Source organism: Phyllopteryx taeniolatus, chromosome 4 (assembly GCF_024500385.1).
Source record: "Phyllopteryx taeniolatus isolate TA_2022b chromosome 4, UOR_Ptae_1.2, whole genome shotgun sequence".
NCBI classification, from domain to species: domain Eukaryota; kingdom Metazoa; phylum Chordata; class Actinopteri; order Syngnathiformes; family Syngnathidae; genus Phyllopteryx; species Phyllopteryx taeniolatus.
In genome coordinates this window covers 21,491,997-21,515,753 of record NC_084505.1, presented here as the reverse complement: position 1 = coordinate 21,515,753, position 23,757 = coordinate 21,491,997, and the positions used below count along the sequence as shown (strand labels likewise).

The window sequence follows — 23,757 nt, the reverse complement described above, 5'->3', positions numbered from 1 at the left end:
TCAAGTTTCAAATTGTCCTGCCGTAGACCAAGTCGGTGCCTGACAACCGTCGTCAGGCAGAGAGCCTCTCCCTCTCCAGAGAAGTGAGCTGGTCCCGGGCCCCTCAGGTGTTGGGCCCGCCTCAGCACAGGCCCGTGCTCCACTCGGCATCTGGGCCCCACGGCGGCCTCGATGGCGGGGCAACGGCCGCCAGTGCCAAGCTCACGAAGCTCCAGGAGCTCCAAGACAAGAAGGAAACCATGGACAAGATCCTGCAAGAGCTGCACTCTCTCAGAGACCAGACGCTCAACAACAACTATTGTGAGGATTGTTAAAAAGTAAAAACGTCAGGCTTAAGATGATTTGGGTTGCTTTAAGTTCACGTGTTTTTCTTCAGGCGGTGCTTTGTCAACGCAGCGCAGTTTGAGCACAGGGGGCTCTTCAGACTGTCAGTCTGCTATTTGCTCAAATGGAGCCGTGGCTGCTGCTTCCTTTTATCCCTCGCTTCCACCACACGCAGAGAGTGCCAACTCCACAGACAAACTCAGGTAACCTCATGCACACACGCACACACACACACACACACACACACACACACACACAAAACCCCTCAAATGATCCATGCTGTGTTCACACTTCCACATAGGGAGGCCTACTAACATGGTCTGAAAAAGAAAGCGAGTTAAAAGAAGACGGACAATTAAAATGTAAAATAATTAATTTTAACCTGAAATAACATTTTAAATAGACCAATACTGATATTGATGCATTACAATAGAAGTTTGATTGAAATAAAAACGTAACTTTCAATGTAATTTTTCTTACAATCATTTAAATGGATTTACAGCGTTTATAGATTATTTTACGTTTTAATTAATAGAGAATTTTATTTCACATTTTAAGCCACGTTTTAATTTCATTGGCCATTTTTTTTTCGCACAATAAAACTGTTTTCTTAGAGTTGCCCTATAAAAAAACCATCCTGTATGCATAAAATCATACATGACAAAGCCAAGATTGAAAACAAAAAAGCTGGTTGGGCAGCAGCACGCATTTTCTTTGTAAAAGTTACAAGACCATTATGTATTTCATTTCCATTTGACCTTTTCATAAATTAATTTTTTTAGTTTTGCACACCAACAGAAAGCTGAAGGAGGTCCACAAGCGCCTTAACGAGCTTCGGGAATTAGTGCAGTACTTTCAGCAGACATCGGATATGATGGTGGATGCGGTTAACGAAAATATGAGGGAGGATGAGGATGAGGAAGCAGAGGAGGAGGAGACAGAGGACAGCTCCATGCTTGAGGCCATGTTTGACTCTGAGCAAGAGAATTGCCAGCCACCAACTAACATCAGGTGTGTGCCTAATTGCAGATAATCGAATTAGATACACAGAGTCCTGTTGTTTCTTTGTCTCGCGGGACATTTTGTACTCAACAGACTCGGGTGTGAAATTTCAAACTCAACCGTCCGTTTGTGTGCTTAGGAACTCACGGTGCAGCGGAAACTGGGGTGACTTGAACAGCCTTGCCAACCGCCGCGGCGTCTCAAGTAGCACCACTACGAACACCAATAATCGCGACAGTAGACTCAACACTGAGATCAACAACCGGTCAGCGGCCAACCTCCGCAGCTTTAATATCCCCTCAGCCATTGGTACTCTCAAGTACACATCAGCCACTTTCTGAACTAGTGACTGTAGTTCACCTGTTTTGACTTCTCCTCCCTTTATAGAGTGCCAGTACAACAGGGATACGGCCTACAATTGGATGAAGGATGAGGATGGTCACAATAACGATGGCGGTGCCAGTGTTGGCGCCCGGCCCGCAGGTCCAGACAACGAGGTGTCGGGCTCGAGGTCAAGCAGCAGCCTGGCCAACGACACAGGCTTCTCCCAGGAGGTCCACCAGCAGAAATCCAAGCAGAAGTTACGCCAGTTGCAGGAGCTTGTTGCTATGGTCCAGGTGGGACTATTAACAACTCGCACGCATAAAGCAGCAAAAACAACTAATCGTTCTTATCATCAATATTAATACAGTATTTTTGAAACTTAAAAAAAACAAAAAAAAACATTGCACCCCAAATAGACTCCTGGGTCAATATCACTCTGAAGTTTCTCCGGAACCCTGGACTCAGGTTTAAGTCGCCAGTCCAACCAGACTTAGCATTTTGATAGCATTTTTGGGAAATCTCGTCATGTTGCTAATTATATTTGTCATCTCAACCGTCACCCTCTAAAATTGCATTTGTAAAAATGAAAGCCCGACTCCAGGTATTCTCTTGAGGTTGAGTAAATGAAAGTAAATTGATGGTTTTAGTTAAAAAAGAAAAAAAAGTGTTTTTCTAGTAAATGGGGTGATTCAAGCATTCACGCTGGAGTCATTCTACAAGAAATACAGTAGTAAACAGTGTAGCTTATGTAGCGGTTACTAAAGTATTTTAAAGGAGATAACCATTTTTCCCCCCCCAAAAAAAAAACAGTTCCATGGTGTCTTAATATAAGGTCTCTGACATGCTAACGTCAAAATACACAAAGAAGTTATAGAACACTTAATATTAACTTATAGAACACTTAATATTAACTAACTAACTTAATATTAATATTCACTTGAGCTGAATCGGTTTCCGGCGGGCAGATCTGTCTCATGCGAACTGAAAAGACAGACATTTTCCCTCATTAGCGTGTGCAGTGGATGCGTCGCCAAACACAAATACCAGAGAAATTCAGCATCAACATACATGTTTTTTTGTTTATAAAGAAATTGTGTTTAACACATATTTGTCTTTGTGTCCAGAGCGACGATACAGACACCACGACAGCCAATGAGGAGGAAGCTTTGCAACATCAGCAGAATAACACTAGAGTTAGTGTGGGGGGACCACCATCTGCTGGACCCAAACAGGATCCCCGGGGATCAGATGCAGCTCTCTACAGCAAGGCCAGGTACAGTCCCCTCCAAAAGTATTGGGATGGCAAGGTCAATTCCTTTTGTTTTTGTTGTATACTGAAGAAATTTCAGATCATTATCTCAAAGTCTTCTTCGAACAGTGGATTGTGATACCCCTGCCCTGTACAGGTTGGCAGTCATGTCACCGACTGTTGTCTTTGGGTATTTCTTCACAGCTGTCACAATGCTTCTGTCATCAACTACTGTTGATACCCTTGGCCGACCTATCCGATCTCTATTGCTGAATACACCAGTAGTTTTTCTTTTTCAGGACATTCCAGATTGTTGTATTGGCTATGCCCAATGTTTGTGCAATAGCTCTGATCGATTTTCCCTCATCTCTCAAAATGGTTTGCTTTTCTCCCATAGACAGCTCTGTGGTCTTCATGTTTGCTTAACAGCAAATGCAGTTTTCACAGGTGAAACCCAAAGCCAAAAACAAGCACTATCTAATGTTTAAGCAATCAATCTAAAAGGCAACACCTGCGCAACTAGAAACAACCATCCGTCACATGTTCCAATACCTTTGGTCACTTGAAAAGTGGGCGGGTTCAAACAAAAGGTGCTCTGTCCTGAGTTGTTTAACACAAATAGATTTAAATACTGTGAAGCTGGAATTCTGAACCTTTTGTCTCATATTCATCTTGATCTGAAACCCAAATGTCTTAAGTATACAACAAAAACGGAATTGACCTTGCCGTTCCAATACTTTTGGAGGGGACTGTATGCTTATTTAACTCAAGTCACTGCCAGCCTTCCCAGTTAACATGGATATTTGACTTCTGAAACCGTCAATGGCAGTGAATGTGTTAATGAAAGTCCCAACACACCACGTTTATTCTTACACACCACGTTTATTCTTACTTGACTTGATGTGACAGGGAGAAGATCTACAAAGAGAAGCTTCGTCAGCAGAAGCAGGCGCTCAAGCAGCTCCACGAGGAGCGTCAGATGCTCGGTGAGATCCAGGGCAAGATCCAGGACCTCCAGTTGACGTGCCCTGACCTACAGGTAACTGACAAAATGGTAAGATAGTAATTAGAGTTCACTTATGTAGCGCTTTTATCGATAGCATCACGGTACCCAAAGCACATTACAGAGGCTTACGTTCATCCATTCACAACACATTCATACACCATTGGCTGGCTACTTCCATTTAAGACGCTGCCAGGCACACTGGGATCAATTTAGGATTCACTGTCCTGCCTAGGGACACTTCAACATCAGACAGTCGAAGCCGGGACTACCGCAATTCTTCAAATAGAATCTTTCACAGTACATAATTTTTGTGGAACACATCTACTTATCTTGGAAATCTGCAGTTTAGTGGTCTTGTTTTTTTTATGCATTTGTACAGTGCAGTGGTGCCTTGAGAGTCCAAGTTTAATTTGTTCCTTTATCGCTTAACTCAAAACGATCCTATCTTCAATCGTCTTTCCCCATTGAAATGAATGAAAATGCCATTAATCCGTTGCAGCCTCCCAACAAACCCCAATAAAACGAGATAGCAAGAGTGGAGGACTTTAAACAGGGTCAACAGTCCAGAGCAATGGTGAGTGTGGTAATGAGCTGAAGAAACAGATCTGCGCAGGGTTGAACAGGTGGAAATGAAGATGTTGAGGTTCTCCTTCGGAGTGAACAGTTTGGATGGGTTTAAAAAATGAGCTCATCGGAAGGAGAGCCAAGGCTAGATGTTATAAAGACAAAGTTAGAGAGACAGGACTTAGATTGTTTGCTCATGTCCAGAGCAGAGATGGTGAGTATATTGGTAGAAAGATGATGAGGCGAGAGCTGACAGGCAAGAGAGCTAGAGAAGGTTGAGTTGACCAGCCCGCTGAGCTCGGTCGACGGGCATAGTTTTCACCAAAACCTTTACTGTTAATATCTGCTTGGCATTGTTTTCCACATACTTCCGATCTCCAAGTTATGCATTTGTTGTTAACGGTTGATAATATTCGAATGCAGGGGCTATCATGTATGCATGTATGATAAAGAGTTTATACATTTATAGTCACAGTTATAACGGGCCCTCTGAGGCCGAGCATAACTGATGAAATTGAGTTTTGACATTTCTGCCTTACAGAAATACACATGAACCATATTTTGTCAGACAAACTCTTTCCCATGTGTTTTTTCTGCTCCAGTCCTCACTGTCCAGCCAAGTGAGCGAGCAGGGCTTGATGTGGAAGGTTCCGGGCGCGGCTTCAACGCCAGCCCTCGCGCAACCTTCCTCATCAGCTGTGGCCAAAAGCAGCCCGGCTGTGCTCAAGGCCACCGCTCCAGAAGCTGCCACTACTTCAGTACCTGATAACGAGGTGGCAACACACATACAAACGCAGAGCCACTTCAGGTGAAAAGATGCTACATTTTTAACCAGAGCTACTTTTCTTGATGTGTTGCCAGCAGCTCTGGTCGGAGATGCGTCGCCACCAGATCGTCCGGGAGGAGCTGCGGCAGCGGCGCAAGCACCTAGAGTCCCTGATGGTGGAACATCAGAGGCGCAGCGGCCTCGCCGAATCCCCCTGCGGGACTGACGAGCAAGCGGGTCCCTCCCTGCTCGCTGGTAGTCGGGATGAAAGGTATTAAGTCACAGTAGGGCTGGGTGACTGCAGTTTGACGGCTCCTTTTATGATGTTACATTGTTGAACATTTTAAAATGTTCATTTATTAAGGATAGTTTTTACATGCATGTTTTCACTAAACAGATATGTTCTCCTAAGAAGAAGTACTTATTTTCTTATCTGCAAAGAAAAAGGTTTTCTCTTATTTCTGTGGAATTTGATGCAAGTTAATGGTCAGGACAAAGATTTACTGGAAAAATACTTTCTAAGCTTGTTTGGGTTTAGGTGAAATACAGCAAAACCCAGTGGTGAAAAAAAACCTTGTTTTGAATAATGTAATTGTCATTTTTGTTCAAAAGCAAAGGGGAAAGCAATTGTTAACACATTCACTGCCATTGACGGCTTTAAAGTCAAATATCCATGTTAACTGGGAAGGCTGGCAGTGAATGAGTTAAAATGGGTTGTTTGTGAAGACTTTATTTGAAGACTATCACCCAGCCCTAAGCCACAGTGTTTAAAAATGCTCTCTCTGAGCATTATTTGCCTATGAAGGGACTAATATTGTGCCCTGCGATTGGCTGGCGTCCAGTTCAGGGTGTACCCCACCTCGTGCCCAGAGCCAGCCGAAATAGGCTCCAGCACACCCACGACCTTAGTGAGGATAAGCAGTAGAGAAAATGGATGGATGGATGGGGCTAATATTGCTGATGTTATTAGGACTATGGCCACCTGGGGCTCCACTCCGTGCAACCTGGATGAGGACGATGACTACCACTCCGAGCACAGCGCGGAGGAAGAGGACAGCTCAGAAAGCAGCTCTGCGGACGATGGCCACATCGTCACTGCCAGCAGGATTCAGTCCATTTACACCAAGAGGAAAAACCAAGAATGGTCAGTATTGGATTTATGCCATAGATGGGCCAGGACTTCTGGCTTAAAATCAAGTAACTACTTGATAAGTAATTCCGGGTCGCACAGTTGCCACAGCGTTAGGGTTAGATTTTTGTAAACCCTATCTGCTAGTCAACGCTACGGCAAGGTCCTGTAGAAAAATGAAACGGTTCAGGTTGACATACAATGGTCAAAAGGCACTGCTGTCGAGCATTTATTTGGGCCTTTGTCTTTTAAAAATTGTTTTATTTGTGCCTTTGTGTGAGTTTTCTATAGCCTGTCTGAAAGGCACCGCTGAAAGAGATGCAGGCAAAATGAGAGGCGGCGGTTGTGTAAACATTATGCGGACGGAAAGTTTATGACAAAATATGTATTAATTGATTATTGTTGTTTAAAAAATAAACACACCCAGATAATGATTTGTCTATTAATGGATAAATTGTTGCACCTCTGTCATAAATACATCTGAAACACACAGATACAGCACTCCGAGTGACTTGCAGCGAGCCAGTTGGCAGCTTGAGTGAGAAGCTAACAGCAATCGACATCGTCACTCAGTGCTATCACGTCAAGCAGTACAGATAGAAGTAGAAGTAGTCAGAGAAGCTCCAAATCTCATAAGTCCTTTAGTCAGAAATAGATTGACAATACTGTCTCTGACTCAAAAGAGTCCTATTAAGACATGTTGCAAAAAGCCAAACTCACAGGCAGAGTTAATGCTTTGATACTGGCCAAAATGAGTTCTAGTGTGGTGTGCTGACAGCTGAGGCACTGATAGCCGAATGTCCAAAATGTGTACATTTTTTGCATATTCTTCGTTTTATTTATTTTGTTGTTGCAAGAATATAAAGCGGACTACACATGCAGAGTTAAACATTTGATGCTGACGGAATGAGGTCTTGTGAGGTGAGTTGACGGTTCACCCATTTGACACCTGGAACCAGAACCAGAAGTTGATACATTTACAACAAATCTGTTTCCTTAAAGTTTAAGCTTAAAGGCATTTCACTGTATACAACATCATGTGCTCTTATGTCTGTGTCGCCAGTAACCCAGAGCCTCCACCGGCCTTTTTCTCTGAGCATGCGTCTCCTCGTGTTAAGACCAAGCAGCAACAGCCGCAACCGCCCAGAAGTTCAAACAAGTCTGCAAGCCAGCCTGCAACTGCAAGACGTCAGGAGAACCTATGCTGGGCCTCTGAGCTCTCTGTGGCCGAGGGCTCCACCCACTGGCAGGAGCAGATCAGCCAGCTGCAGAGACAGCTGGACTTCAGCACCAACATGTGTCAGACGCTGCTGCAGGACCAGCAGGTTGCCGATTGGATGATCCATGAACGCCACAACAGGAAAATAAATTACAACAAAATCTGATCTCTCTCTCTCTCGCCTTTCTTCCCAAGATGCTGTCGTACATGCTGCAAAGCTTGATGACGGGCTCGTACGGCGTGATGCCCAACAACCTGACATCACCGCAGGTCCACCTGCTCATGCACCAGCTCAACCAGTGTTATATGCAGCTGGCTTGGCAGCAAACCAATGTCCAGAGGTAAAAAGCATTCTATTTTGATTCATTTTTAATAAAGATGCAGCATCTTTTTAAATGTTGTCATATTCTGTTCTAGACTGAAACAGGTGCTGAATGAGCTCCTACAGCAGCAGCAAGAGCCACAACTACAAAACCAACAACACCTATCCCCTCCAGCTCCAGGTTAGCACGCAGAAGTCCCCCTTTCCTCCATCTCTACTCAAGTAGTAGCCATGGCTGCCACTTGTATCTTACACAGGGTGGGAACCATCCATTTTCTGTCGCTTGTCCTCATTAGGAGGGCGGATGAACTGGAGCCCATCCCAGCTGACGTTTGGCGAGCGAAGCGGGGTACACTCTGGACTGGTTGCCAGTCAATCGCAGGGCACACATTGACAAACAACACATTCACGCCTATGGACAATTTGGATTTAATAATCCAATGCGAGAAAAAAAAAACCACGCAAGCTTCTAAAACTTCTCTGTTGTGAGGCAGGCTTGCTCAACTCCGCTTATAGTACTTGTTTATTTCACGTTGCATCCACTAGCACATGCTCTTTAAACTCCACCCTAAACTTCAGGTTTACAGATGCCAGGTCTGCAACACAGGTTGTCGTCAGTCATAATAAAGGCAAACTGGTGTCCCTGAAAATGAGGCACCGTGTTGAGGTGCAGCATGAGATAAATCGTTTGTCTATAATTTATAAAAAGTGCAAGACAGATCCTGTGGTTAATTGGGATTAGAGCGGAGGCCACTACAGGAGTTCCTCAGTTTAAGAGGTTTCTAGGTTAGAAATGCACGTGAACTAGTTTGTCCAGCAGCATATGAATATGTTGTCACCTGGCAACAGAAGGCATGCTGAGTTAGCCAATTCATATTTATTATATTTACCATTCCAGGTGATCTTGCCGCCGTACATAAACTGAGTACCCCCTTGTATTTGAGGAAATGCGGTACTTTATTTCAGAAAACGATTAACTAAAGCATTTTTTTTTTCCCTTTCCTTCTGATGACAGCAGGATTTAGCCTCTTCCCTCTCTTCCCTGCTACCATGGGCGAATTCCCTCAGGGTGCAGCAAATGCTAATCAGGCTCGTCCGGACCAGCAGAAGCAGCACTTGGATGCCAGCACCTCCATCAAAACGGAGTACATGAGTTTCCCTCCCCCACTCCAGCGCTCACCTCTTAACGTCACTACCGACGGACGGTAAGTCTCTTCATTTGTGTGACTACATTGCACTTCATTCTGTGCTCTTCATTGTTACAAATGACCCCCGTTTAGACCCACGGGCTTGTCCAACAACACCTTCCCAAACAACACTGTCCCGCATCATCCGCCTGCAACAGGGGAGCGCCTCCCTTCTTTCTCCCCTCCCTCGTTCCCCTCACCACAGCGACGCTGCAGCCCTCCGACCGAGTGCGAGCGGGCCTCGGAGGCGAGTTTCAGCAGCTTGCCCGACAGCGCTGATCCTACCACCGTCACCAAGACCTTTAAAACCGGGCGCAAGGCCTCCGCCCAGGCCAATCTGGCCTCCCGCAGCAAGACGAACCGGCGCAAGAGGGGCAAAGGGCCCAAAAAGAACAATGAAGGTACACCAACAAAATCCAATTCCACAAGACCTGTAAGTGTTTTTTCCACATAGGATAAATTGGAATTTTTTGAACACTTTTGTGTTTTTTGGCTGGAATGACATACAATTTGTAGCCGACAGCATCACAAACTTAAGGTGATTCTATGAAACTGTGGTTCGTTTTTTTCCGTTTGCTGCTGTCCCTGTTTTTTCGCCTTGTAAGATCTCAACAAGGGTTGGCTTTAGCCCTATTTAGGTCATATATATGTCAATTCATCATGCGGAGGCTGAAAAAGTAGGGAGCCTACTTTGACAAAGTAAGGTGTAAAAAGTACAGATATCACAGATATGTAAAAAGCCATCACAAAAATAAATACTCAAGTAAAAAGTACAGATAGCTGAAAAATCTACTTAAGTGCAGTACTGCACTCACTTTCCGCCACTCATCAGGTCTGGAGAGCGACAGCCTGAGCAGCACTGCAGACCTCGACCAAGAGAGGGCAGCATCGTCTCGTCACAAGGATCAGCATCTGTTGGACAAACTCACACAGGAGAAACTCAACAGCAAAACCAAGCTTGGCAACAAGGCAAATGACATCTCCTCTGGTACGACTAAAAGCACCTCTCGACCCCTATACCTTTGCTTGCTAATTTAGTATTTCATCACAACTCCCACAGCTCAAGTTTCTTTTGCACATTTGTCACAGCCACGTTTCATTCTGAGTTGACTGTTAATTTATCCTACTGACAGCCTATGCTTGGAGAACACCCTTCCTCTCTAACAGAATTGCATGCACAGAAGCACCAGGTAACCTCACCATCCAAGTCCCTGCAACACTTTTTTTGGTTTGCTTTTCTCCATTCTCGCCTCACCCAAAAGCATCCCACGCATGCGCACGTCCCACATGTGACCTGCCCTTTTGTCACTGATGTTGTCGACTGGAATATGGAGACCAATGTGTCACGTTTGCCCAAAACCACAGATGCAAGCAGCGACTTCTCCTTGTTCGAGGCGCTCAGGGAGACCATCTACTCCGAGGTGGCAACGCTGATATCCCAGAACGAGTCGCGGCCTCACTTTCTCATCGAGCTCTTCCACGAGCTGCAGTTGCTCAACACAGACTACCTGAGGCAGAGGGCGCTCTATTCCCTGCAGGTTATTGTTGTAAAACACAAACAAATGTTTACTGTATGGCTTGGCTACATCGTCGAATGGCGATTCAAAATTTGAATTCAAATTTGCAAAACCAGTGGCCGAGTGATTGGCCGCTCATGAAAACTACAGTCGTTACCAAACCTCACACGCCGCGCAAGGCTTCTTCACTCGGGTTAGGCCGCATTGTTCGGTGTGTGGCAGGCATTAAGTACCATTTGAACAAGTATAATTGTTAGCGTAACAGCATAATTGCCTAAGGTTTTTGGAAGAACAAGAAGAAAAAAAAATCAACAAAAGAGAAGTCCAGTTGTCTCAATTCAACCTTTCCAGAGTACCACGACTTGAATGACTGACATTTGACACGGACAACGAAATAAACGTTTAAGGAAGTCCATTGGTGTTTGTTATGTTATATACTGTAAGTGAAAAATGACATAGTTAATTATGCTATTAGGCTAACAATATAACATAAGGTAACCTGTAAAACGACACCTGACAGACACATGATGGAGAATAACGTACGATAAAAAGCTGTGTGTCTGCAGTATTAATGCAAGTCATTCCTTAGCCTTCATGCTATTTGCTATTTATACAATAGCCAAAGGATAACAACACACATCCACCAAATCCTTTTGCTGGTCACTGAGCTTTAACCCGATTTCACAATCACGTGTGATGGTTTGAAGTCTTTCTAGAAAAACTTGGTTGAACTCCAAATTGTCTCACTTTTAACACTCATGTTAAGTTGTGGGTTAAATTGACACATTCTAAGGTAAAAAAAAAAAAAAAAAAAATTTTATCTAGAAAATAATTTTTAGAATGTAAAGAGGATAGTCTTCTGCTGCCCTTATTTGTACTTTTTAAATGATAAATATTTAAAAAAACAATATTAAATATAAAAATGCCCCTTGATGTTTTAACCCTTCTGTAAATAAAAAAAAAATATAGAATTGAAAAAATAGTTCGTTCATTTCTTGTAAGAGTTATAGTTCAGAAATAAATTACAAGTACTTAGAAATAGGGAGTTACTTTTCAATCACCCTGTATATTGAAACTACCATATATGGTGTATTAAATTTATTTACCCAGCAGCAAGGACCTGAAAAAGGGGCAGAAATTTCTAATATATTCATTTTATTCGCAAATATTATGCACTTATTACCACTGTCATGCACACACCTAATTTCATCGAAATTGAATACACAAGGAAAGCTTGTGGCAGAGTTTTGAATGCTGTGAGGTCTCTCTGGCAATTGACCTTGTGCAGGACTTGGTGACCAGGCACCTGGCGGAGAAGAGCGCTTCCCAGGAGATGCCGGCCCTGGGTGCAGTGTCTTGGGCCGGGGGCTCTCAGTCTGAGCTGACGCCCAGCGAGAGCTCGACGATAAGCGACGCGGTAAGAGACGCACTAGCGGCGTTCCCACTATGCCATTCGCTCTCTGTCTCGTCTTATTTTGTACCACTGAATATATTTGCAGGACGATCCTATCTTGGTTTTCTTCATCTCATTTCTCATCTCCATCCGCCTGCTCCTGCTTCTACATCTTTCATCCATTTCCTTTTTTTTTTTTTTAAACTTGCTCTCCTCGCAGCCTTTCCATGTCGTCTCCCAATCCGTTTTCCTCCCCTCGTCTTCATTCACACTGACTTGACAGCGAGACAAGTCTGTAAGCAGTGACCCCCCGACTGTCTGTGCGTTGTCGCCCGTGTTCTGTCGGCGTGCTGCTAATTGGGAGCCAGGCCAATAGTGTCTTAAATAATTCCTTTGTTATGGAGTGATAGATGAAACGTCTTGATTTCTGTTTGAAGAACAGTCAGTGCTTACAAGCCTTGCCTGCTTGCTTGTTCTATTCCTCCGGAGTTTCTCGGGAGGATCATTCATTTGTGCCTAATGAGAGCGGCTGCCGCTTTTAAGAATGCTGAATATATGCTGGGTATTCTGTATTTTTAGGAAGTGGTGGAGAAGAACTCGAAGAAGAGAGACGACATGGAGTCTGTGGGTAATGACAGCACCTTGTCTTCTACCAACCTGGATCCATTTTCCAAGGATGATCTGGGTATGTTTGAACCTCGGAACTAGAAATGAGATCACTGGCGCGTTAAAAGACTTCAATAAACTGCAGTAAAACCCTGTTCCAGAATCCAGATGCACCCGCAATAGGTGAAAATCTGCCATCTAGAAAGATCATATACAAAAATGCTTTTATGTGCTTTAAAGACATTTACCTAATAAAACAATTCTTTAACGCATTGTAAACATGTTTGAACACAAAAATGTGTGCAAACATAAATTGTACAGTTGTGCCTTAAGATACGAGTTTCATTTTTTTCCACGACAATGCTCGTAACTCAAAACTCGCTTGGCGCAGAGGGTAAGCGTACGCCCTGCAACCGGTTCGTATCCCTGCTCGAGCGCAGGTCGTCGTCATGTCCGTGGGCAAGACGAATGGATGTTTGATGGAGGTCGGAGGCGCCGTCAGACTGCCCCAGGGTAGCTTACCACCACCAGGGTGTGACTCTGGACGGAAAGAATCATGCATGAAATTGTAAAGCCTAGAAAAGTGCTATATAAGTGTAATGCATTCTTGTTAAAAGGCTCTCAAATCATCTCAATCGCTACGTTGTCTTAGGCAACACAGTGATCCACTTGGATAAAGCTTTGGCCAGGATGCGGCAATACGAGCGCATGAAGCAGACGGTGGACACGAGCACCGCCGGTGACTCGGACCTCTCCAATGCTGAACCCAGTGCTGCAGCTGATGCTGCTCCAGAAGCCATGGATGGTACGCACGGGCCACAATGACATCGCCGCCCTCCTTCTCGAATTGGTTCAAAAATGCTCTTTTTTGGGAGCAGGAGGGGCCTCTGGCGACGTGCACTCTCCTCAGATCGACACCGTGCAGCTCAATCGGCAAATTAAAGACATCATGACGGAGGTCATTCCCTTCCTCAAGGTAGCGTGACCGGAATATGCAAGCTGGACGTATTGCTGCCTTGAATGTCAATGTGTAGTTATAGTTCCAATCTGTCGACTGAACTATGGACTGTAGTGTATCTTGCTTCATTCTTTACGTAATACAGGAGGCTATATTTGGAGGCTGAACATGTCGTGCTGCTGTGTGAAGTTCCTCCTCCTCAAAGGATGCATTGCCACTATTGTTTGCCACCTCCCATAACTAACAATGCTTGCTTCCTTTGGAAGGCCAATTAGGCCCTGAATAGGGACACAGAGCATGTATAGTAGCTGAATGTGTACCATGAAATGGTACAGTGCGAATCACCACTTTTGGTACCTGAATGGAAATACCCCAAAACCACAGAACTGAGCACAATTTTAGGATGTCGTAGACAAATACAATGATTGAGTCTGTTGTGAGAAGCACATGGAATGTTAATGGCTAATGGGTCCTTGTGTAGGAGAACATGCACGAGGTGTGCACGCCGCAGCTGCTGACATCGTTGCGCCGCAAGGTCCTGGCACTCACGCAACAGAACGACGAGAGCAAGGAGTTTGTGCGCTTCTTCCACCGGCAGCTCGGGGGCATCCTCCAGGTATGACACGTTCACTAGCATTCCATTAAAGACATTTTGGGCTTTTTTTCAATTTGATTACATTTTTTTTGATTTAAAATGGTTTCCGGGGGCCTTAATAAAACGTCTCTGACATTCTTCAGGCAAAATACACAAAGGATAAAAAAAAAACAGCACACATTCATTGCCATGACGACTGGGACAGAGCTCGGGCCATATTTCGCAACTTTTCCCACACCTCAAGCAACAAATCGAATGACTTTAATTGTGGTGGTGTTGGCGACTTCTGGAGACTCAGACTGCCTCCTGAGGAGATGTTCGCCCATTTATATCCAGATTTGAAGTGAATGGTGCGTGTGCAAACCCATCACTGGCTACTTTAATAACTAGATACACCCTATATCTATATATTGTCGCACTTGGGCAGATTCTTCCCATCTCCAAAATAACTACTTTTCAGGAAAAAACGAACAAAAGAAGACCATATTGCTTGAGTTACCTAACACCGCATCTCACAAGATGTATTATTTTGCTGCACTCTAAAATTTACACAGTACAACCCGAAAATCCTGTCCAGCTGCTAATTTAATTACAGATAGCCATTAAAAAAAAAAACAGGCTTGCTCAAATGTCTGAAACCTATTTCACTCTATTGTCTAAAAAACATCCAGTTTTTCAATCTTGAGGCGACATAATGCGGCACTGCTCCTGCCCAGTGAGGGAAGTAATTTGTATCATTTATTTTACGAATATATCTTCCCAAAAACGATCTTCTCCACTGTCGGCTAAGTGGGGCAGAAGTGCAGAATGCATACACATGATCACAAATAGGCAGATACGAAAAGAATGTATTTGGTTGTTTGATTTCACACTTTATGGGTGGGCAGGGACTCCATAGACCCAACTATATGTCTACAAGCAATTCAAAAGTTAATTTTGATGATATGTCCGCTTAAAAAAAATAGAGCCTTGTCTTTCCCAGGACTCCCTCAGTATCTTCATGGGCCAAACCCTTAAGGACTGTGGCGAGGACCTGCTCGTGGAGGTCTCGGACATCCTCTTCAACGAACTGGCCTTTTTCCGACTCATGCAGGACTTGGACAACGGCATTGGCACCTCCCCGGAAGCCAGGCAAAACAAGATGACGAACGATGAGTATCCTCCTGACGTCAATCACGCTTTGAAGGTGAATGATTTTACATATGAAAATGAGGAATTTGCTTTAAGGAAGTGTTGTTGACTGTGGGGTTTATTGTCCACTCTAGAAAACCACAGCAGTTGAAGTGAATGCGTCAGGCTCTCCCGATGAAGACAAGGTCTGTGCTTTTGATTGTGACATCGGACGTCCGTCCGTCCGTCTGTCTGTCCCCCCCCCCCCAACTCAGTGTCACTTTCAACTTTCTCCATCACAGGATAAAGACGACACCGAGCAGGAGGGTGTTGCTTCTCACCTGCCGATCGAAATGAAAAGCCACAATGACGAAGAAGAAGAGGAAGAAGCTGAAGGTGGGGCCATGCCACTATCCATCAGTAAGTGAAAAATCTTTGAAATATTTCAACAATATATATATATTTTTTATGAATGTTCAACTCTGGTAAGATAATTCCCGTAGCTTATTTCAAAAGTAATGTAATGTGTTTAACATACATGCAAATCAGTCGCTTTTCGGCGAAATACGCCATTTTGAACACAAAATAGGGCATTGACGTCAATCGTATGGCTCCGATGAGTTCACAGACTGTTTCGTGCTCCTTGAACGCTGGCAGCAAGATCCGTTGCACACATCCACCATCCCCTCGCAGATCGCGGTGGACTAATATGCGGCCTGAGGTTCCGCCTGTGCGCTCGAAGTCACAGGAGTTGACGAGACCAGTCTAAACCATGTCTGGGTTTAGATTGGTATTTCCCAAAGTTTATTGAGCCAAGAGACATATTTTACAAAAAAACAAAAAAATTCACCAAATATTGTTGGTTAGAATCCTCGTACCTTCAAAACCATTACTTTTCACGAAACCAAAAAAACTGCATGTTTGTTAAGCCGCTGACATTGCGTTGCCCAAACAATAACAAACATCAATCCAAAAACTGGAAGCTGTTTACTCTCCAATGTCTTGTCTTGACTGTGGCTTGTGGTCTTAACCGGAGGGCTCTCCAAAGCGGAGACTCGAGCCCTGAACAACTACGGCAGCGGCGAGGACGAGAATGACGACGACGACCAAGAGCCGGAGGAGTTTGAGGCCGGGCCCGTGGACGTGCAGACGTCCCTGCAGGCTAACGCGGAGCAGGAGGTCGCGTTCGAACATTCCGCCCATTTATTCTACTTTATATCAGGCTGCGTGTGACCTGCGACTGCATCCTTCTGCAGGGCGAATCGGCCGGTGAAACCAAAGAAACTGACCCGAAATCAGCCAACAATAACGGTAGGTGCTCCTTGTTTATCTTTTTTTAATTAGTGTAGTCTTTAAAAAGTGTGTTTATTATTTTTTTTTTTACTGCTCGTAATATTAAAACATGTTTTTCTTGTAAAATATTGATAAAATACAAGTAATCTAAAATTATATAAGTGTTATAACAACTATTTTCAATTGAAATGTTCATTTAAAATTGCACTTATGGAAAAAAGTTTTTCATTGGCCCATCTACATGTCAATCATTATAGCAGCATTGGATGGGATTGTAATTGTCAGTCGGCATGTATTCCACTTTTGTCTCGTAGCATGACTTTCTTTCTTCCTGTAATATGACTTTGTACGTCCTTTTCATTTTCTCTCTCCCAACAAGCAGTCGAGAGCAGCGAGTTGTCAGTTGTAGCTCTGACTGACGATGAACCCGCCGAGGCGGTGAGTCAGAACTCCCGTGAAGAGGAGGAGCCAGTCTGCGGTGCTGTTGCTGCTCCAGAAGGAAGTATCAGAAGCTCAGAAGTTCCCGCGTCCACGAAAGACTCAAACACCACCGGCACCCCCGACACTGAATCCCCCGTCATGATCAATGTCGATGTAAGTACAAAGAAATGCTACTTGGAATTGCATAATACAAATACAAATTGTACTCAAAGTGCTGTTGTGTTAGAATATGACTCAAGGAAAAGTATTCCTCCAAATAATTACTTGAATAAGATTAAGTACTCAGTGGAAGAAAAAAAACGACTCAAGTGCTAATTGGTGAATAACCTCTGATTTCTTTTTTTTATATCAGACGATAAACATCAAATAGACAAAAATAGTAATAGGAATGTGCAACTTCAGATATTGCCCAAAAATATAACTTCAACTAAAACAATATTGAACAATTATGAAATAACACACGAAGGCAAATTCAGCCACAGCAAATAGTCTTAAAAGACCGTTCTTTGTTCACGCCTGTGAAAAAGCACAATAAGCTCAGCAGGCAGAAATGACATCGAAAACTATACAACGTTGCCAAAAGCATATGATCTGGAGTGACATCCTCTTCTGAATCAATCGGGTTAATATGATGTCGATCCACCCTTTGCAGCTAGAACAGCTTCAACTCTTCTGGGAAGGCCGTCCACAAGGTTGTAGGAGCCAGAAGCGCATTCGTGAGGTCAATCAGTCATGTTGGACAAGGCCCGGCTCGCAATCTCCCCTCTAATGCATCTCAAAGGTGTTCTATCCTGTTGATGTCAGGACTCTGTTAAGGCCAGGCAGGTTCCGCTACACCAAACTCTCTCGTCCATGCTTAGTGTGCACTGGTGCACAGCCATGTTAGCAATGGAAAAACTGTTGCCACAAATTTGGCAGGATGGAATTGTCCAAAACGTTGGCTCCTTAGTTCCAGTGAAAGGAACATACCAACAACTCATTGCTCCCAACAGTTTGGGAATGGCCTCTTCCTGTTCCAACATGTCTGTGCTCCAATGCACAATGCAAGGTCCATAAAGACATGGATGAGAGAGTTTGATGTGGCTAACCTTGACTGGCCTGCACAGAGTCCTGACCTCAACTTAATAAAACACCTTTTTGTTGAATTAGAGTGCAGACTGAGAGCCAGGCCTTCTCATCCAACACGACTGTGTGACCTCACGAATACGCTTCTGGAAGAGTGGTCAAAGATCCCCTCCATACACACTTAAACCTTGTGGAAAACCTTTTACTTACTTTTGGCAATATAGTGTAGAAGTATTGTGGAGTTCTTGTTGGCTGAAATATGACAGCATGTGAAGGGTTGTTTTTTTTTGTAGTTTGCAAGGTTAACATAGTTTGAATGTGAGGCCAGGTTTGTTGTGCCTTGTCAATGAATCACTTGGACAACTTTGCTTGTGTGGGCGGGGCTGTGGCGAGTGTGCTCATGTGACCGCCTAGCTTTGTCCGAATGGTCGAATGGAGTCGAACATCACCCGTGTTTGTTGGATTGGTGAAAGTTGCGTGACAGAAGTCTCTCTGACAAAACTAGCCAAATAGATTGCATAAGCAATAATAGATACAAGTAGTATGCAGAATGGAGCTCAATGCAACAGAGTAGAGATTTGCAACATGTGAATTTTTTTTTAGACAATGGATATCTGTGTTTTAAAATTCTAACAAAAGATGCAGTGAGCACACGGGCTCCAAACCTAAACAAATAAATGGGTAAATAATGTTTTGCGAAAATGTTAGAACTGAAATGTTAATCTTTCACTTATCTCTAGTTTAAGTTTAAACAAAAAGTGCAGTGAGCACGTCATACAGAGTTGACTGAACATTTAAATATTAAATAAAAAGTTCACTGAAGTTTTCCTGAGTTTAAATTGATAAAAAAAAAAAAAAAAAAAGGCTATTGCCGATATGCGTCCAAATGCCGAATATCTGTGCCGATAATCAGTCCATCTCCAAAATGTGGGCTTTCCTCTCAACGAAAATAATCCGAAGTAAAAGTATGTTACATTCAAACTATTCTGACAAGTAGAATCTTTCAAAATGTGAAGTAAATGTAATGGGATAAATGGCGCTAGCGCATTCCGACCCACCTCTGACAGTGGCATCTTCACTTAACAAGTGCCTCAGCTTTCCAGTTATGAGCCATCGCTTGTTAAATGTTTTATTTATCTTTTTTTTTTTTTGCTTTGTGTGATGTGTGAGCTTCAGATACACCGCCACAGGAGTGAAGTGGGGAAAAAAAAAAAAAAAAAAGAGCAAATAAAGTATCGTAATGCACTCGCGTGTGGGCAAGGAGTGCCACAATCGTGATGCACTTTCAGCCATTTGTTTTCAACGGGACTCGTGTTTTTTTCCGGGGAGGCTGGATGATTGGTATTTCCGTTGACTTTGTTTTGAATTCAATTGGTATCTCATCTTGTCACCACTGCCATTGGCTTGCAGGAAGCGGGCTCCGGCAACAGCAGCCAGAGGACATCGGACGAAGACGACTTTGTCAAAGTGGACGAGCTTCCTCTGCAGCTGCCTGTGAAGTGCCAGGTAAACCATCAAAATGCTGAACGGATTGGACTGTGTGCACGGCAACACGTTAAGCATTTCCAGTGGCAAGATTACGCGGCGTACCGCTTTCCGGCGCCCGTTGTTGTTAAAATCCATAGGGTTTAATATGATATCGGTCAACCCTTTGCAGTTATAAAATCTTACTCTTCTGGGACGGTTAGCCACCAGGTTTAGGAGTGTCTTTATGAGAATTGATGACCATTTTTCCAGAAGTGCATTCGTGAGGTTACACACTGATGTTGGACAAGAAGGCCTGGCTCTCAGTCTCCACTCTTAATCCAAAAGTGTTCTATAGGGTTGAGGTCAGGATTGCGCAGGCTAGTCAAGTTCATCCACATGAAACGCTCTCATCCGTGTCTTTAGGAACCTTGATTTGTGGATGAATGCACGTTGGAGCAAAGTTGGAAATGTCCAAAATATTAGCCCCTGAGCTGCAGTGAAAGGAACTCTTAATACTTCAGCATAGCAAGAGATCAAAACGGCGTTAGGGTTTCGTAGTAGGGTTTCAAAACGGGAGTAGGGTTTCAAAGTAGTGTTTCAAAACCGGGTTAGGTTTAAAAAGTAGGGCTTTAAGAGAGTTTTAGGGTTTCAAATAAGGATTTCAAAATGGGGTTAGGGTTTCAGATTAGGGTTTTTAAACTGGGTTATTGTTTCAAAGTAGGATTTGACAACAGGGTTAGGGTTTAAAAATAGGGTTTACAAACGGGTAGGGTAAGGTTTCAAGATGAAGTTATGGTTTCAAATTAGGGTTTCAACACGATGTTTGGGTTTTAAATTAGGGTTTCAAAACAGGGTTAGGGTGTTGAAGTAGGGTTTCAAAATGGGGACTTACCGTATTTTTCGGACTGTAAGTTGCAGTTTTTTTTCATAGTTTGGCCGGGGGTGCGACTTACACTCCGGAGCGATTTATATGTGAAATTATTAACACATCATTATGTAACGTCACGTTATTTTCACACTGACAACCGCAAGAGGGCGCTCGAGGCCCGCATATCTGTACCTGCAACTGACGACGAGTCTGACGAAAGCGGCGCATCGTCTAGCTCCGGAGTTGGCGCAGTTGTTTAGAAGTGAGACCGAAGATGAAGATTTCATTGGCTTGAGTGATTTGGAGTGACACCGATGGTCTGCTCAACTTGTTAGCATGTTCTTTATGCTACAGTTATCGGAATAACCGTTAATATGTTGCGTTAACATACCGGGCCCGTTCTCAGTTCGTTGTTTATGCGTCATGCAACGTTAGCTGAATGTGTCACGTTAGCATACTGTACACCTTTTCAGTCTGTTGTTCTCTATTCTATTTGTATTTGAAATTGCCTTTCAAGATGAAATGTCTCTTCTTGGTGTTGGATTTGATCAAATAAATTCCGCCCCAAAAATGCGACCTAAATATATTTTTTCCTTCTTTATGATGCATTTTCTGGCTGGTGCGACTTATACTCCGGAAAATCCGGTAGTTGGGAGACACGGCATCGGCTTCGACAGTTACAGCTGTACGTCGCTGTGTCTGATGCCCTGCATTTTAGATGTCAAGTCCTGACTGGGAGGGAATTTCCTACAGCTCAAGCAGGACAAAACAGAGGTTTTAGTTATTTGTCCAGAGAGAGAAATCTGCAGTATACAACGATGGTAAAGGCTTTCGTTTCTATCTTCAAAGTGCTCTATAAACAAAGTTGAGAGTGTCAGATTAAGCCGTGCAAAAGTACATGGATCTGCATGTCCTGTCAAACTGCGAGTGACTCTTTAAATCAGATAGGAATCCTTTGATTGTTTAACTGATTATATGGATAACTAACAATTATAATGGTAATATGTCAGCCACTGTAACTTTACATGATTCCAGCAGACAGCGAGTATATTTGAAGAGTAAGAGGCTGTCATTGTTCTCGCTAAGCGCTGCATGCGTAGAGCCCGTTGACTGAATAATTGATTGATTGACAGGAGGAGCTTCACAAGCGGATCTTGGACGAGCAGCAGACCAACGACCTACGCGTGGAAATCCTCAGCGGCGACGCAGAAACGCCGCCGGGGCTTGTGGGAAATGAGCACCATCTTAAGGAACCAGGTTGGATTTTCAAATCTTTCCCAATACAGTGGGAGATTTTAATTTGTTCCGTGACATCTTTCCACGTAGAAATTAATAGAAATGGCATTCAACTGTTCCTTTTGTAAAGTTTTTTTTTTAGTAACTCTATTGTAATAAATCATTAAAATACAGTAATAACATAATAAAATGTAAAGAATTATTATTATATATATTTTTTGCATCATATCAATTCAATGGGCGTTCTGCTGCTTGTCGTCAACTCCCATGCCCCCATAGCTCGCAACTCAAGACCCCAAAAAATATTATTTCATCCATCCATTTTCCATACAGCTTCTCCTCACTTGGGTCGCAGGCGTGCTGGAGCCTATCCCAGCTATCTTCGGGCGACCCTGAACTGGTCGCCAGCCAATCGCAGGGCACATTTCAACAAACAACCATTCACACCTACGGGCAATTTAGTCTTCAATGAACTTACTGTCCATGTTTTTGGGAAGTGGGAGTCAACCGGAGTCAACCCATGCAGGCGCAGGGGGAGCATGCAAACTCCACACAGGCCAGGCTGAATTTGAACCCGGATCCTCAGAACTGTGAGGCAGACGTGCCGCCACTTTATTTCCTCGTAATATTTTAGATTTGTTTCTTTTATCAAATGTCATTTTTCCCGAAGAAATTACTTTATTTTGTAAAGTTCCGTCTTTATGGAAAAAATATTGTTTTATGTAAAAAAAAAAAAAAACATTTTACATTTTGTAAAATTACAACTATTTCATAACGTTTTAACCTTTGAAACAAATGTTTTGCAACAAAACAATTTATTCACGTGATATGACAACTTTTTTTATTGTAAAATATTTTTTGCCCCTCTTTCCCATTTAGCTTTTTTTTCATAAAATGATTACTTAATTCTATTTTTTCAGAATAAAATTACAGCATTGGTCACAATATTAGAATGTTCTCGCAAAATTCAGGCTTCTCGTAAACTCCCCGTGGTTAGGTGGTAAAAGGGGGACATTCTTTTTATATTAGGCCTAGACTAATAAATGTTTTTTTACGTTCTGATTTTTATTTTTTTTTGGGTGTAAAATTCCAAATTAATTCTCACAATATTGCAACTTTTTCTCCTTCTGAAATATATGATTGTTTTTTGTGTGTGTTTCAGAATCGGCTGAATAAGTCATGAAGTGAACCGTCTCCGAATGAGCTTGTGTAGGTTTTGCACCATTTGATTTTTTTTCCTCTTCTGTTTAATAAGTTGTTTGTAATGATACTTTGAAAACAAATAGTGTAGTCTTCTAGCACCTCACCTAAGTTTGTAGTTTTTGATGAGTGTCTGGTGCGGGCTGGGCTCAATGTCAACTCTGCTGACAAGTTCAAATCTATATGAACATTTTTCAGTCATTGGTTTGGGCTGTGAATTCGAAAGGTTCCTGCTCTCAAGTCCTAATTGTCTTTTATCGTGTTGTTCTGCAAACTGACTTCCATGTTATGACTGTTACGGTTTAAATAAAATGTTGGGCGTTTTAACGAAGGGTGAAGTTGCTTTTTTTTTTGTGGCCTCCAATTTTCACATTTTCCAGATGAATGTTAATTACCGGTATAATAATGCGGTGCACTTTTTTTCTGGTTAAATCATGATTTTATGAAAAATCAAGAGGAAAGTTTTTATTTGAAAAGGAGCAAAATTAAATGAGGGAAAATCTGATGGTTTAAATTTTACAAGAAAAAAAAGGCAATTTTATTGTTTTAAAAAAATCATGCACTATCTCAAAAATATTTAAGGTTGTAAATATGAATATATATTATTATTTTTTTACTGTCTTACTACTACTACTTTTTAAGTAAAATCACAATGAAAGTTTGTTTTTCTAAATTTAAGAAAATCACTGCTTGTGTAGTGGTAAATTCGCCTGACTTCGGTGCAGGCAGCGTGTTCAGTTCCCACCCGGTGACGGTGTGAGTGCTTGTGTGTCTATATGTGCCCTGAGAGCGACTGGCGAACCAGTTCAGGCTGTAGCAGCCTTTCACCCGAAGTCACTGGAATAGGCTCGAGCACCCTGTGATCCTGGACAGGATAAGCTGAATTTAAGAAAACAATGCCAATGTTCTCTCAGTT

General features: G+C 43.0%; 1 protein-coding gene across 12 annotated transcripts in view; it reads left to right on the top strand.

Annotated features, from left to right (window-relative positions):
* pcm1 (pericentriolar material 1) overlaps window positions 1–23,168 on the top strand; it is a 34,214-nt gene extending 11,046 nt beyond the window's left edge. For 5 of the 12 annotated variants that reach the window (XM_061770520.1, XM_061770518.1, XM_061770519.1 and 2 more), the window contains exons 9-40: window positions 27–300; window positions 377–527; window positions 1,123–1,335; window positions 1,466–1,635; window positions 1,714–1,943; window positions 2,775–2,923; window positions 3,809–3,953; window positions 5,072–5,242; window positions 5,331–5,506; window positions 6,206–6,379; window positions 7,428–7,689; window positions 7,779–7,924; window positions 8,001–8,086; window positions 8,921–9,110; window positions 9,186–9,493; window positions 9,925–10,080; window positions 10,226–10,282; window positions 10,458–10,630; window positions 11,898–12,026; window positions 12,582–12,687; window positions 13,261–13,413; window positions 13,487–13,584; window positions 14,048–14,182; window positions 15,144–15,347; window positions 15,427–15,477; window positions 15,574–15,691; window positions 16,308–16,450; window positions 16,528–16,582; window positions 16,947–17,158; window positions 19,481–19,576; window positions 21,539–21,662; window positions 22,804–23,168. In XM_061770520.1, coding sequence (XP_061626504.1) covers window positions 27–300; window positions 377–527; window positions 1,123–1,335; window positions 1,466–1,635; window positions 1,714–1,943; window positions 2,775–2,923; window positions 3,809–3,953; window positions 5,072–5,242; window positions 5,331–5,506; window positions 6,206–6,379; window positions 7,428–7,689; window positions 7,779–7,924; window positions 8,001–8,086; window positions 8,921–9,110; window positions 9,186–9,493; window positions 9,925–10,080; window positions 10,226–10,282; window positions 10,458–10,630; window positions 11,898–12,026; window positions 12,582–12,687; window positions 13,261–13,413; window positions 13,487–13,584; window positions 14,048–14,182; window positions 15,144–15,347; window positions 15,427–15,477; window positions 15,574–15,691; window positions 16,308–16,450; window positions 16,528–16,582; window positions 16,947–17,158; window positions 19,481–19,576; window positions 21,539–21,662; window positions 22,804–22,817 — 4,869 coding nt within the window. In that variant the 3' untranslated portion in view covers window positions 22,818–23,168. Of the gene's footprint in view, window positions 1–26; window positions 301–376; window positions 528–1,122; window positions 1,336–1,465; window positions 1,636–1,713; window positions 1,944–2,774; window positions 2,924–3,808; window positions 3,954–5,071; window positions 5,243–5,330; window positions 5,507–6,205; window positions 6,380–7,427; window positions 7,690–7,778; window positions 7,925–8,000; window positions 8,087–8,920; window positions 9,111–9,185; window positions 9,494–9,924; window positions 10,081–10,225; window positions 10,283–10,457; window positions 10,631–11,897; window positions 12,027–12,581; window positions 12,688–13,260; window positions 13,414–13,486; window positions 13,585–14,047; window positions 14,183–15,126; window positions 15,348–15,426; window positions 15,478–15,573; window positions 15,692–16,307; window positions 16,451–16,527; window positions 16,583–16,946; window positions 17,159–19,480; window positions 19,577–21,538; window positions 21,663–22,803 lie in introns of those variants that run through there. The other 7 variants (XM_061770526.1, XM_061770524.1, XM_061770523.1 and 4 more) reach the window with 7 other exon arrangements.
* The last annotated feature ends 589 nt before the right edge of the window (window positions 23,169–23,757 follow it).